Below are 13432 nucleotides of genomic sequence, written 5' to 3' on the forward strand. Positions count from 1 at the left end.
AATCGTTGCGTGTTCCTCGGCTCGTTCAACCCCGCATTTACGACTCTTTATCACGCTAACGAGAAAACAGTTTGCACATGCATCCTAATGAGAACCAATTTTCCATCTGTAATGCCAATGTTCGAAATATCTTGAATTGGTAATACCTGGAAAGTCTGGGCGTTACAAAATATGTATACTATTTATATTTTGCGTGTTATTCGTAGAATAAAATTTTATTTTCTGCATGTGTTATATACTATGCGGAATCGAATGTAACTTTTCGTTCATTCGAGCGCATAAATTGAATCGTGCCGGCGGCATGCTACGATTTTAGTAGCTTTTTATAGCTACTTCATGATAGCGACGGGATAGAATTTATTCGAAATAATGAGAGAGAAAAAGAGGGGGAGAGAGAGAGAGAGAGAGAGAGAGAGAGAGAGAGAGAGAGAGAGATTTCCATCGCCTCGTAAAGTAATCACGAATGGCGGTGTAGGCGGTTGTTATCAGAATTAGGCATCTACAAATGATTAATCTCTTCTTTTTCTTTTTTTATTGCAATCATGTGAAAACGGCTTTCACTGCGTCCTGCGTTTGTTTCGAAAATTCTGGCGAAGAATTTGAATAACATCGTTATTTAGAGTTGCGTAGGTGTAAAGCGTAATTTGCAAGGTTCGAAATCGACCAAACTTTAATATATGCAACCTTTTCACGTTATGAAAAATATACGACGTAAATGTGTTTTACAAGAAAATATTCGAATTGAATTGTATATTCGATGAATATTTATTCTCGCGGAATTTGTGCGAAAGCAATTCTCGTTAAAGAACCGTGCAAATCGAAAGAGGAAGAGGAACGGTATTCCAAAACTCTTCGAATCCCCAAATCATCGCGTCCTACACTAGCTGCAACGATTTCCGAAGACGTTGCACTCCCGGAACGGGCGAAGGCATCGTCGAGAAAGACGGCTCCTCTCTCGCCGATGGCGAAGGAGGATCACAGAGAACCGGCATGAGTGGCTCGCAGCCGCGAAGTGAGGGGGGGGGAGGAGGAGAGACGGTTGTCACGGCGGTCTCGCCGGAACGATTGTCGGGCGGCTCCGACTTTGCTCGGGTCTGGCCGGCTTTATCATCCCTACCGGCGCCGGCGCTATATCATCCCCTTGACGTAGCAAGATGGCGGCGGCGTGTCGGAGGCGTCTCCGCTCGCACAGTGCTCGACGTCGAGCAGTCCGCGTACGTTCGCAACAACGTTTCAGCAGCTTAACGCGGCGGCAGCGGCAGCGGCAGCAGCAGATCGAGCAGCGGATCGCACGCGACCGCGGCAACGCGCTTCCATTACGCGCGTGAGACACGGTTCCTGGTTCCGGTAACGTTATGTCGCACGTTACCCCTCTATAACGAAGAAGTGCAGCGTGCTGGTTACGCGGCCGCGATCGACGCGGAAGCGGTGTGAAGAGCGAGCGGTGCCCGGAGCGAGAGAAAGAAAGAGAGAGAGAGAGAGAGAGAGAGAAAGAGAAGGAGAGAGGAAGCGGTACACGACAGTACTGTGTGTTCGATACGTGATAATCTCGAAGAGTTCTTACGCGGTGCCGCGTGCTTCTTCCAATCTTCGCCCCTTCATCCCCTTCTTCTCCCTTCCCTTTTTCTCTCCGTCTCTCTCTCTCTCTCTCTTTATCCATCCTTCGCACCAAATTCGTCCGAGCGCGGTCTCCCCTGTTTTTCTTTCCCATTCCTCTTCGTTTCCGCTCCTTTCTGTCATTTTGCTCTCTTTATCTTTCTGTCTTCCGGCCTGGCGTTCTTTCACGGTATCGTGGTGAAATGCGCGTGACCGGTCGCGCCTCGGAGCGACGGCGACGACGTGCCTGGCGTCGTTGGTGGTGCACGTTTCCCTGACAAGCACGAGAGACGCGCGACGGCACATCCCCTGCAGCCCTCGCTACTATGATAATAACGAGAAGCGCGGTGACGGCGGCGGCGACGGTGACGACGACGACGACGGCACGGTGGACGCTCCTCCTGAAGCGAGACACGCACTGCCGATATTACGACAACGTTGACGGACAACGGCGATCAACGACGACGGCCCTGCGTAGCGACGCTGTCTCGGCGATGTTGTCTCGGGATCGCGGCCGTCGCGCGTTACACGGGAACGACAGCAGCAACAGCACCGACCGGATCAGCAGCGTCTCCACAGTAATCGCGTTGGCGCTGCCGTACTACTATTATTACTACTATCGCTATTATTGCAAATACGTAATCGCGCTGCTCGTCGACGACGGGGACGATCTGGTAATAGCACGAATCCCAACGAGGCAGAACGACGCGAACGCGGACAATAGCGAGGCATTAGTGACAGCGAACAGTGACGATCACCTTCTCAATCGCCAGAATGGACTGCGTTGTTGCGCGTGACCAAGTGCCTCGCTACTACTACTCGCCGAATCGACGATACGCACGATGACGTATAGATGCGATGATGATTAATACGGCGAGCTGCAAACGATAATCCGAGAGAATCGATCTTTCGCGAGTCAGTAACGACTCGATAGCGAGTCAATCGGTAGTAATATAACGTGTACAACAGTCTTTCTCTCTCTCCGCGCGATCGATCGTCATCGTGCCGGTATACAGAGAAAACAGTGTTACAGACGAGCGCGTAGAAACTCGTGTCACGTACGGTCATCGGCCAGTGTACACACTAGGAGTGGGTGGAAGAGGGTGGACCGGGGTATAGGAGAGGAACAGAGGAGAAGCCAGGTCGCCCGTCGATCCAGATAAGCCGTGTAAGCGCGATAAGGTACGAACGAACATTTCGTCGTGATCGCAGCGGTTAACCTGTGACAGACTGTAAACAAAATTTTACAATTGTTTTGTGTACAACATCAAGTAATTAGAGAGAAAGAGACAGAGAAATATAGGGGGAAAAACGGATCGCTGTGTTGAGCTTACCGCGAGCTTTCAATTCGTGTATAACCAGCTCAAACATCGCGACCACTTGACACGCGCATATCATATATATACATATATGTATGTATGCACACACGTATCCCGCGTTCATATATCGTATGTGATAGAAGCGCACGGTGAGCAAAAGCAGAGAGATAGAGAGAAAAAAAAAGCGCAAGAGAAAAAGAAAGAGGGAGAGAGAAGAAGAGGATTATATTAATGTATTAGGCATATATATGCGGCGCGTAATAGCCTGTATATCGTATACGGAAAAAAAAAGTGTATATTCGGCGTTTTTTCATCGTGAAGCAGCATCACTTTCGTACGGATCTTTACGTCTAGTGCACTGTTCGGCCGATTAAAGAACTCGAGAAATTGAGCCGACTAACCGTGGATCCTCAGATCATGTCGCTGCTCAGCGTAACGGGTAAGTGTCTCTTTTGCATTGTTTTTCTCTGAACATATCGTTTATCAAACTCCTAATGAAGCAATATGTATATAATTATCGGAGTTAACGAATGAAATATTTATCAGAATCTATTTCTAATTGAAAATTTAACGAAGCAACCTGAGCCTCATTAAATCATTTTAATCCTTTCCCCATTTTAAGCCTTCTAAATTTAGATCCTTCAGAAATTATTATTATAATTTTCGATTTATTAGTTATTAGTACAAATCCGAGTCGAAATTTTCCTTTTATTTTCAATTCCTCGATTTTCTCACGTTTGTGACTTTTACAGAATTTTTCGATAGGATTTATTTAGGAATTAAGTGCTATTTTTATCTCAAATAGACGGCAAATAAATAGTTTCCTGTTTGAAGGTTTAAAATATTAAAATAGATGTTAAATTGAAAATTGAGATCAAAAATAGAAGAACAATTTCGACTTGGGACTCTACTCTTTTAAAAATTAGTTCGCTTTATTTTTAAATAACTATTGGAAGAGTAACATTTAATTAATAAAAACAAAAATTAAATAAGTGACAAGACTGCGATTAAAAGTAACAGCGTGTGAAATTAAAAAATCTCACATTTCGGAGCAAAATGAGCAATACAGGGTTATTAAAATCTCGTATAAAAAAAACGGCGGCTGGCTCAAAACCGTTCCGACTTCTTTACGAGGTTTTCGGCAAAGAGATAAAAACTTCTTTCCGTTAGAAAAGTTCGAAGAGGATTTCCAGGCCTTTTCCGGATTTGCGTGCCACGAGGAAAAAAAAAAAAAAAAAAAATGCATGATGTAATTAGCGCTAATGAAATCGCTAATTGCGTTAATTGGAGAGGCGGTCTGCGGTGGCGTGCCGCTGTGACGGGCATTAAGTATCACGAAAAAATTCTCATCTACATTTCCCGCTATCACCGGACAACAGTGATGCGTTTAATTTTTAGCCATATCGTGAAGAAATTACAATGCATCGCAGCAGCAGCAGCTGCTGCTGAGTTGCTGGATTATAATCTAACAGCGCGACAACGCGATATATCACAAATCGATCGACTGCACTTTTACCGTTATCGTATATCTCTCGTTCTCATTGTCTCGTGCGCGTCGCGCTCGATTATCGACTTAGAAGCGTGATTTATACAGCGTCTTGCGTTTCGCGAACACACACACACACACGTATACGTATACGTATACACATGCAGTTGCTGAATGCGGACGTACGTGGAATCAATATTGAAATGTTGCGATAGAACATTCCCGTAACTGTAACTTGATTTTGTGATGGATGCAGGACGGTTATATCCATTATGACTTAATACACCGCCACGGATATCTGCTGTTCTAGACGAAAAATATAGGATGCGGCTGGCCAAGAAATATGATCGCGCATAAAGCGATTTCGGAAGCGGATGCTCACTGTTCCGTGAGTAGCCGCGTGCGCGATACTGAGATCTGACTTGACATGTGACGTAATCCAGCGCTCGCGAAAGAACAGTCGGGAGATATGTATGTGCAAATTTCGCACATTTTTATCTGTATTTTCCTCGCGCATTCTTTATACGTAAAAAAGTAGTTGAACGTTAGAATTATTCTCATCTAGCGTATTCCAAATTATAATTCCGACATATATCTTGATGACTTATAATTTTTGATTAATGACTTCTAATATTAATCTTTAAAAGCGTTAACATAGTTATCGGTACAAAATTTTTTTTACATCTTGTATAAATATTAATGTTAGTAATGTGTTGTTAATTTTAAGAAATATCGATATGCAATTTAATACTTTATCATGATATCGTGCAAATAATCTTTCAGATGTTCTCTCACTCGGTAGATATTTCCGACAGATCTAAAACTCGACATGCGAAACGACATTGTGATACCTATATGTATCTTTTTTGACATTACATTCCGCAAGTTTTCGCACGTATTGTTCACGCATGAATCTAGATGAAAATATTTACTCTCGAATTTTTATTCTTTCTCACATATTTCGTATAAGCAAAATCTGATGGAGAAATAGTCGACGTCGTCTAGAAAAGAAGACTGTTGGAAAGAAGGGGCAACCTAAAAATATATCGACTGACAATAACAAGAAGTAATGTTCGCCGCCTCCGTCTTGCCATCTCTTCATCCCGCGTGTATTCATAAATATCATCAGCAAGTCGACGACTCGTGCGCGTACGTACGGCGCGTATGCGCGACAGCAAGAGACAGAGGCAACATCCGACTCTGGTAGGGTAGGTTCAGGTGGTTCCTCCCAGGTCGTTCGTGTACGTACACGGTGTGCCTGGTCCCCGTATATCAAAGCGAGCGAGTAAACGCGAGGCTCGTCCATGACTATGAGACACGGAGAGCATAGTGCAACGGTTGACCCCGGTGTACGCGGGGTCATTCCCTCCTTCAGCCACCGCTCGCTCCGACCCCACTCGTCGCCCGCCACCGCCGCCACCCCTAGCGCGGCTTTTTTGCCGTCCCCTCTCCTTCCTTTACCCCCCTTTCCTCTGCTATCCACCACCGCCTCTTTCGATCTCTGTCTTCGTCTTTCGCGGCTCGCAACCACTATCGCAACCACCACGCGCGATTCGCCTCCTCTCTATCTCTCTCCTCTCTCACTCTGCTCGTCGGGTAAACGACGAGCAGCGATGTATCTACCAGGTGGTACGACCTATGTAAATCTCTCGCATTATATACTACCGGGCTGAGCCAACTTGAATTTTCCCCTGTCTGCGAGGGACGATGTTAGGTATGGTGAAAACCGGCGCTGTTGTTAACCGTGGCAATTTGATATTCGTTAGTTTCTTCGTGCTTGTCGCGCTGTACGATCGAGTAGGACGAGCGAATTACAAAGAACTCTGACAATGAGCGACGTATCGTTAAGAAGAAGGCGGCAATTTGCACGCGGAAATCGCGATCAATCTGGATCGGCGACTCAAGCTGCTATGGCTGTGATTAAAGCGAATTTTACGCTTTGTATATGGTTGAGATCTATCTCTCCTTAATTTTAGATTGAGATCCTCACAGCGGTTTGATTTAAATGATTCTTTCATGTTTAGAAATTACCTCTGGAGGATAAGACGAATCTCAAGTATTCGCGGGATAAGATACGTGTAGAGATATTTCTAAAATGTATATATATATATATTTGAATAATAATTTAAAAGGGATGCTTGTGCTTTTCAACCATGTAAATACGTTGATAACAATGTAAATTCCTTTTCGGAAAAGAAAAATTCTCTGTGGACATTTTCGTAATACAACGTAAGAAAAAGCGTCGTCGTAAAAACTACAATGATAGCATGGGGCAAGAAGCGATAGCGTAAAAGCGAGTGCAAGTCTGCAAGGAGTAAGAAGTGATTGAAGAGTGCCATTACATGAAAAGGAAACTCTTTCGCTTCTCAAGCTCAATCCACTCAGACTCTCTTTATACTTATGATCGTCTTCGCACTACCATTCGCAATCAGTTCTCATTTTTTTTTGCACGTGTCTTCTTGACTTTTTTAAAAAGCTTACCACTCGAAATATTATTCGCTTCTGCGTTTCTCATGGTCTCTGAAAGAAGTGAGAAAGAAAACAAAAACTCGGACGCATTTGTCTGCAATAACAAGAGTAATTCGAGATGTCGCATTGTAAAAAATTTATCCGAAATTCGAGAGGATTTTCTTTAGCGAAATGATTTCCCGGCGCGTTTTCTCGGCCGCACGTGTGCACCTGTATATTGTCATTGTAAATCTTTTTCTAGTATCTTGCCCGTCAGCAAAAATGTAACACTCTCAATGGCGGACGTCTCTGGCAGAGACCTACTTTCTTTCTATCGTTCTCTCGTCGTTTGCTCATTCACTCGCCCCCTCGCTCGCGTTCGCATAGGGCTACATATTCGCGCTTAGCGTTTCATCGTCTTCGAGAGGATTTTCTTTAGCGAAATGATTTCCCGGCGCGTTTTCTCGGCCGCACGTGTGCACCGGTATATTGTCATTGTAAATCTTTTTCAGCAAAATTGTAACACTCTCAATGGCGGACGTCTCTGGCAGAGACCTACTTTCTTTCTATCGTTCTCTCGTCGTTTGCTCATTCACTCGCCCCCTCGCTCGCGTTCGCATAGGGCTACATATTCGCGCTTAGCGTTTCATCGTCATGATGCCGGAAATGTGTCATCGTTAATGGAGATGAAACGCTCGCAATAACGATGGCAATCCGTTCCATTCGCGTTAACGACCGTGCGGACATTTATTTTCGCGCGTTGTCGCTGCTATAAAATCCCGCTGTTGTTTGAAGAAGCAGCATTTCTTCCTACAGTAATATGAAGATCCGGAAGAAATCATGTTTCGGCACGAATTGCTCGTTTCGCACGAAGTTTTTTCATCGAGAATATTTCATATAATAATCATACTTCCACAACTGCGTTTATTTCGATTTATGGAATACGAAAGTAATATAAAATTAGTTTTATTAATTTATTATGCGACAATTGAGAACTGAGAGCGTGATCTTCCTTAAAATAGCTTTCTTAATATTCTCTACAAATAACGTAGAAATATTTTTTGTCTAAGATTTATCGCGCATTCTAGTTTAAATAAAGTTTTTTTAAATCTTACATAAATTATAAATTTAAGGAGTTAGGAAAATATACGTGTGAATAATAATATACATACCTTGTATGTATGGAACGTAGCTGTGTGTTCGCAAGGGGTGAACATTTTCGTCGGAGAAAAATTCCCGCAAAATACTGATTCCGGAAATGATGAAAATGACTATCTGCGTTACGTTGCATTACCTCGCCCCTTCAATCTCCTTGAATGTGAATTTTCGATGGACGATTTGCGGTAGTCTAGCGCACTTTAATCCGCACATGTGCTCATCCGTTCTTCGTACATACATATATAAGCGTCCGTGCGAGTAGTTTCCCCGAGGAGAAAAAAAAAAAAAAGAAAGAGGAAACGTTATCAGACACGGAAACCACCACCGTCGCCATTCGCAAACGAAGGTTGATCTTATTCACGTACGGAAACGAGATTCTCCGAGCATTTCCTCGAGACCAGCATCCTCCTCTAAAATATTCTCTTAAAATATTTTACTTATTTCCGTTCATATACTACGCAACACGAATATTTGTATTTATAGCAACAACAGCCATGTACTTTTTTTTATATAGGTATTAAAACTTAAAATAAGAAAAGAACGACGATTATTCAGGCATCATGGAGCTTTTACAAGTTATATAATATGATTCTATATATATGAAGTATAAAAAGTGGGTGTTAGTATCAGTTTCTAAACATTCTACGAGGAAAATAGGATACACAGCGTAAGAAATGTAACTTGCTCGGGACAAAAGTTTCCCTTTATTGTGTCGGTATTTCAAGCAGTGCAAAGTATAGTTAGCCGCTGAAACTTGGCCATCGCTCAAGACTGCGAACACCGAAGCAAAGTCACTTTGCACGCCGTAACGTTAACAACGTATCGATGTACACGAAACTTCGAGCAATTAACCGAATTTGTATTTATACGAATAACCTATTAATTTCTCTTTGTATATAAGAATTAGTCTATATTTTCGGTAGAATAGAACATTTGTTTTATTAGCGATAGCTACTTTTCCAGACAAAAAGTAACGAGCACTTTTCCAGGCGGTAACAGTAGCTACTTTTTCAGAAGAAAAGTAACGAGCTGGTTTGTAGTAAATAATAATTTCTGGCCGGGTAGAAATTTTTGTCATATAAACGCCATATTCTGCGTGAATCCATGTTGACTATTGGTGGTGAAAAACGGCGAGCGCTACTTTTTGCTTGCGTTTCTCGCACCTCGGTGAACGAGAGCCACTTTTCCGAGCCGATGAAGGTTTCGTTTATCGAACGAAAAATTTTGCGATGTGTTAAAGTTAAAGGGTTATCGGGCAGCTTGCATGTACTCTGTGCTTCTCGCTTCGATAACCAACGTTCTCGGACGATGTTCTCGAAAGCTTTCCTCTATAATAATCGAGCCCTTCGAGCTTTTAAGTTCGGGTTCGCTGCAACTCGTTGGAGTTGAGCGAAGGACGAAAAAAGGTGTAAAGAACTTTTAAGGGGCATTACAAAGATTGTAATAACGAACTTGCGACGACTCGCCATATTTCTGACGACGAATATTCTGATGCTTTCCGAAGAATGGTGTGGATTCGACCGGAATAAACTTTTGGAACGCTTTGATCGGCCCCCTGCAGATAGCTGCCGGCACTTTGTGTACAGCGACGCCGATATACCAGAATTGATCGCAAGAGTAGATATTTCAAACGAGTGTTTATTGGTACGAGAAAGAGCGATGGTTAGTGCGGAAAACTTCGAAACTCGATGATACAGGATTTACGCTACGAGATAATGGTGTTAATAGTATTTCCGAGTTACTGATATATTTCTTGTTATGTTAATGTTTTTATATCTATCTATCTAGTTTTTTAACTGATGCTCAATGATATCATTATGTCCGAAAAGGAAATTTTTAAATAAAGAATAGATTATCAATTATTATTTATCGTATTATTGTTTAAAATATTATTTTATATGAGCTTTCATATCTGGTCATCCAAATTCTTATAGAGCTTATTAATCATCATGTATGAATTTACTCGATTTTACTCGATGCAATCCATCTCCATTTTCTATCGTTCACCGTTGTGTAACTAGTACGTTTTACGTGTAGAGGGGATCGGAATCCAATACCACGAGTTTCCACCGGGAATTCGTGAACCTATCTAAGGGATACTGGCATCGTCATAATAAATAGGGGTTCTTGAACTCTATCGCGGGTGGGGAAAAATGCAATAGTTCGGACTATCGAGTAGAGGTCGAGTCTTCGGACACGCAGTTTTCCCGATCCTTCTCTTCTCTATTTTTTTTTCTCTTCTATTTTCCGATAAAGGCTCGCCGGAAAATCCGTGCGCGGTGCGCTCTCGACGGATAGTTGATAGGAAACTTCGCCGCTAAGCCGATTTTATTGACAACAAGTACCGGTAATAGTAAACATGTAATATCCCCTGATAGTCGCGGGGACTTTATAATATGCGCAGGCATTGCTGCATTAATACCGGGTGCCGTATAAATGTCGCACCGTGATTCGGCCGGCGACAGAAACTTTCCGCCTGTCGCTTCCGCGCAAATGCAATTCACACAGCGTGAGTATTAATAATTCGTCCCGGCGGATGGTGGTGTCGTTCCCTCCCTGACGTCAGGGCACGCCAAAGAAAATCCCATCTTCTCGTCCCCATCTCCTGCAATAATTTTCGTCCAGTGTGGTGCGCATTTTCGTGCGGTCGCATCGCTGTCATCGTGTTGATTATCGGGGAACGCTTATTAGGGGAACGGTTCGTCTGACGAAAGTTTCGTGACAGAGGAGACGTACACAGAGAGGTGCACATCGATGCCACGCGCGCTCTGCCCACGGAGTTAATTATGCGCGAAAACAATATTATCGAAGGAATTATCGGACGTGAGGCCAAACTTTGGCAAAGCCGCCATTGTTCGTCGCCCCTCCGCAGGGTTAATGTGCCGCGTAGAATAAATCATTAACGCGAATGATCTGTTTTTATCGGGACTATAAGCTATAAGAATAAATCGGATTATTAAATAAATTATTGAGTTTTCTGGATTCTTGTATAGATAGAGACAGTAGAATTTTCAACTGCTAATCGATTAGATATATATATTCCTTGTTACGAGTAATTAGTACAATTAATGAAGATAATATACGCGAGTTGTTACGACGTGAATTTTCTTCTTTACCGGAACCCTCTCAATTATTCTGATGTGTAGAGTTCCACACAGTAAATATATCAAATCCGAGCATGTAGAGAGACAGAGGGAGAGATGTAGTGCACTATGTACACGCCGACTTAGCGAAATAGTAATCCGACAGAAGCTTCAGATTTATCGGTAGGAGATTTACGTTAGTTTGAAGTCCGCTAACGCGTAATCTGTTAATTACATCTCGCGCGGCTCCGTCGCTCGTAATTCGCAAGACCCGCTACAGAAAAAAAATGTTACATCACCGCGATAATATAGGACACATTTCCTTTAGCATAAATATTAGAGTGTTTATTATATTCTTATCTTGGTGCAAAGTCTCATCGTGGTAACTAGAATGAACTTGCATTAATTAATCCACAAAGGTATATAATAAATTTTAAGAAATGCAATGGTTATTTAATGCTTGAACAAGTTTGAATTTACTTATTATATAATGGCACCCAGAAAGTTCATATTCACAATACGCATGATAATATAAAATATTTATCAGATAAGATTATTCAGATCATTATATATCAGATAAGATGCCAATGTTGGTTTGAATTTCCCGCATTGTTATATTAGAAATTATACTTTTTTATTCATAAACTTATAACAAATAATTTTGTCAATTGTGTCATTTGATTACTTTTATCGGCTTTTTAAGAATGCTCCTTAAATGAAAAAAGATAAGAGATCTTAAGTAGTAGTTCAATCGACTTTGAAGAAGATCGTAATTTTAGAAACAAAAGTCGATTGGCAGATTTGCATTATAGTTTGCGGAAACAACGATATTTTATTCAGAAACTATCTTTATACGTTGTATAAAGTTGTTTTTGTTCCCTTAAAGCGCTCGACATTAAGTCCCAGGAGTTAAAATTTAAAACTTTTATCGTTTTAACAGAGAGAAAATGAGTATTCTATTTTAACATTTGTGTGTGTTTGCGGAACTAAAGATTAAATATCTTTACATAGTCGAGATTGAATCATGATAACGATAGTTCTTCTTCAAATTCATCGCATTGCTAATGGCCATATGTTTGCGACAGCGGGATTCTGGAAAATCCGTGTGTTGCGTGATAATCACGTGCATGGTTTATCTTATCACCCTCGCGTATTCGGCGTCCGGAAACATCGAGAATGCTTTCAAATCTGATTTATGGTGATGATTATTCTTTTCTCCTCTTAAAATACTCGATAAAGTCCCATTCCTGTGTGCCTCGCGCCTCTGACTTTTATCGAAAATGTATAATCGATAATTCATGGACCGCGGCGCGGAATTGGCACGGTGATTCATATGTTGACGATGATGCATACGATATTTCATGCATAATGCGCTTTCATTTACTACAACGTTTTCATTTTTACTACATAGTAGAATACTACGAAAATATTTTTTTTCAGAATTCTATTCTAAAGCGATCTGATAAAATTTATTAAACTATGTCTGCATTAAGCGATTCCATAGAATTTCGAAACGCCTTTCGGTTTGCTTCATTAGGAGATCTCGCATTTACGCCAGCTGCGCACTTACCTACAACCTGGATAGAGACTCTCTTGTAGGGTTTAATCGACTTTAGCACCGTTCTCTTTCTTCTCTCTCTATTCCGTTCGTATCTAAAAGTTTTTTCTTTTTTCTTTTTTGCGCTTCTTGCGATCTTTAATTATACATTCAGAAGAGATCTCGTTACGACGTGTCGCAAAGAAAATGATTAATTGAAGACATAAGCATAGGTGCATACATTTCGAAGTACACTCGCGACCCATTATATACGTTACATCGATTGCACTTTGCGCAAACGCACACGAAGGATGCGAGTAGTTAGCCAAGTACGAGCATAACACATGAGCAGACACGATAAAATTTATCAGACTTCAAGTATTCTTTTAATTTTCTTACATAACGCCAATAAATCCATTTAAATTGATGCGATATTTTATTAACAAAATAATAATCGATAAAGTAAAGCCAATCTTCCCCGAAGAAGCGATACGAAGCGAGAATATTGCTTCGAGAGTAACTCGAGAGAGCCAATATTCTCTAAGAAATATCTTGCAAATATTTTTGGACAAGAAAAATATTTAAAGAATATATTCTTTCTTTTTTACCACAAACGCGGGCGTGCACTATGGCTAAGTATGTCATAGAGCGGGATAAAGAGAGCCGGGATATAGAGGTCGACTGAGAAGGGTCGTCGGTAGACTCATTTATACAGGGATATCATGCAGGGTAAGGGATTAGCTTTAGGAAAGAGAAATATACGTTGGTCATTTCTGAAAGAACCTACACGACACCTTGATAAGGC

General features: G+C 41.7%; 2 protein-coding genes across 2 annotated transcripts in view; both read left to right on the forward strand.

Moving 5' to 3' along the window:
• The first annotated feature begins 1174 nt into the window (after positions 1–1174).
• LOC115237572 lies at positions 1175–2426 on the forward strand. The gene has a single exon (XM_029810705.1). The coding sequence runs from the start codon at positions 1923–1925 to the stop codon at positions 2391–2393; it is 471 nt and encodes a 156-aa protein (XP_029666565.1). The 5' UTR covers positions 1175–1922; the 3' UTR covers positions 2394–2426.
• Positions 2427–3281: 855 nt separating this feature from the next.
• Positions 3282–13432, forward strand: part of LOC115237571 — a 43291-nt gene continuing 33140 nt past the window's right edge. Inside the window, exon 1 of the mRNA XM_029810704.1 lies at positions 3282–3354. Within this exon, the coding sequence (XP_029666564.1) occupies positions 3333–3354 (22 nt within the window). The 5' untranslated portion in view covers positions 3282–3332. The remainder of the gene's footprint in view (positions 3355–13432) is intronic.

This window comes from Formica exsecta, unplaced genomic scaffold (genome assembly GCF_003651465.1).
Source record: "Formica exsecta isolate Colony F162 unplaced genomic scaffold, ASM365146v1 scaffold3, whole genome shotgun sequence".
NCBI classification, from domain to species: Eukaryota; Metazoa; Arthropoda; class Insecta; order Hymenoptera; family Formicidae; genus Formica; species Formica exsecta.

Excerpts from the sequence above, each read along its gene's own strand:
- LOC115237572 (XM_029810705.1), top strand. The coding sequence starts at position 1,923 with ATGATAATAACGAGAAGCGCGGTGACGGCGGCGGCGACGGTGACGACG.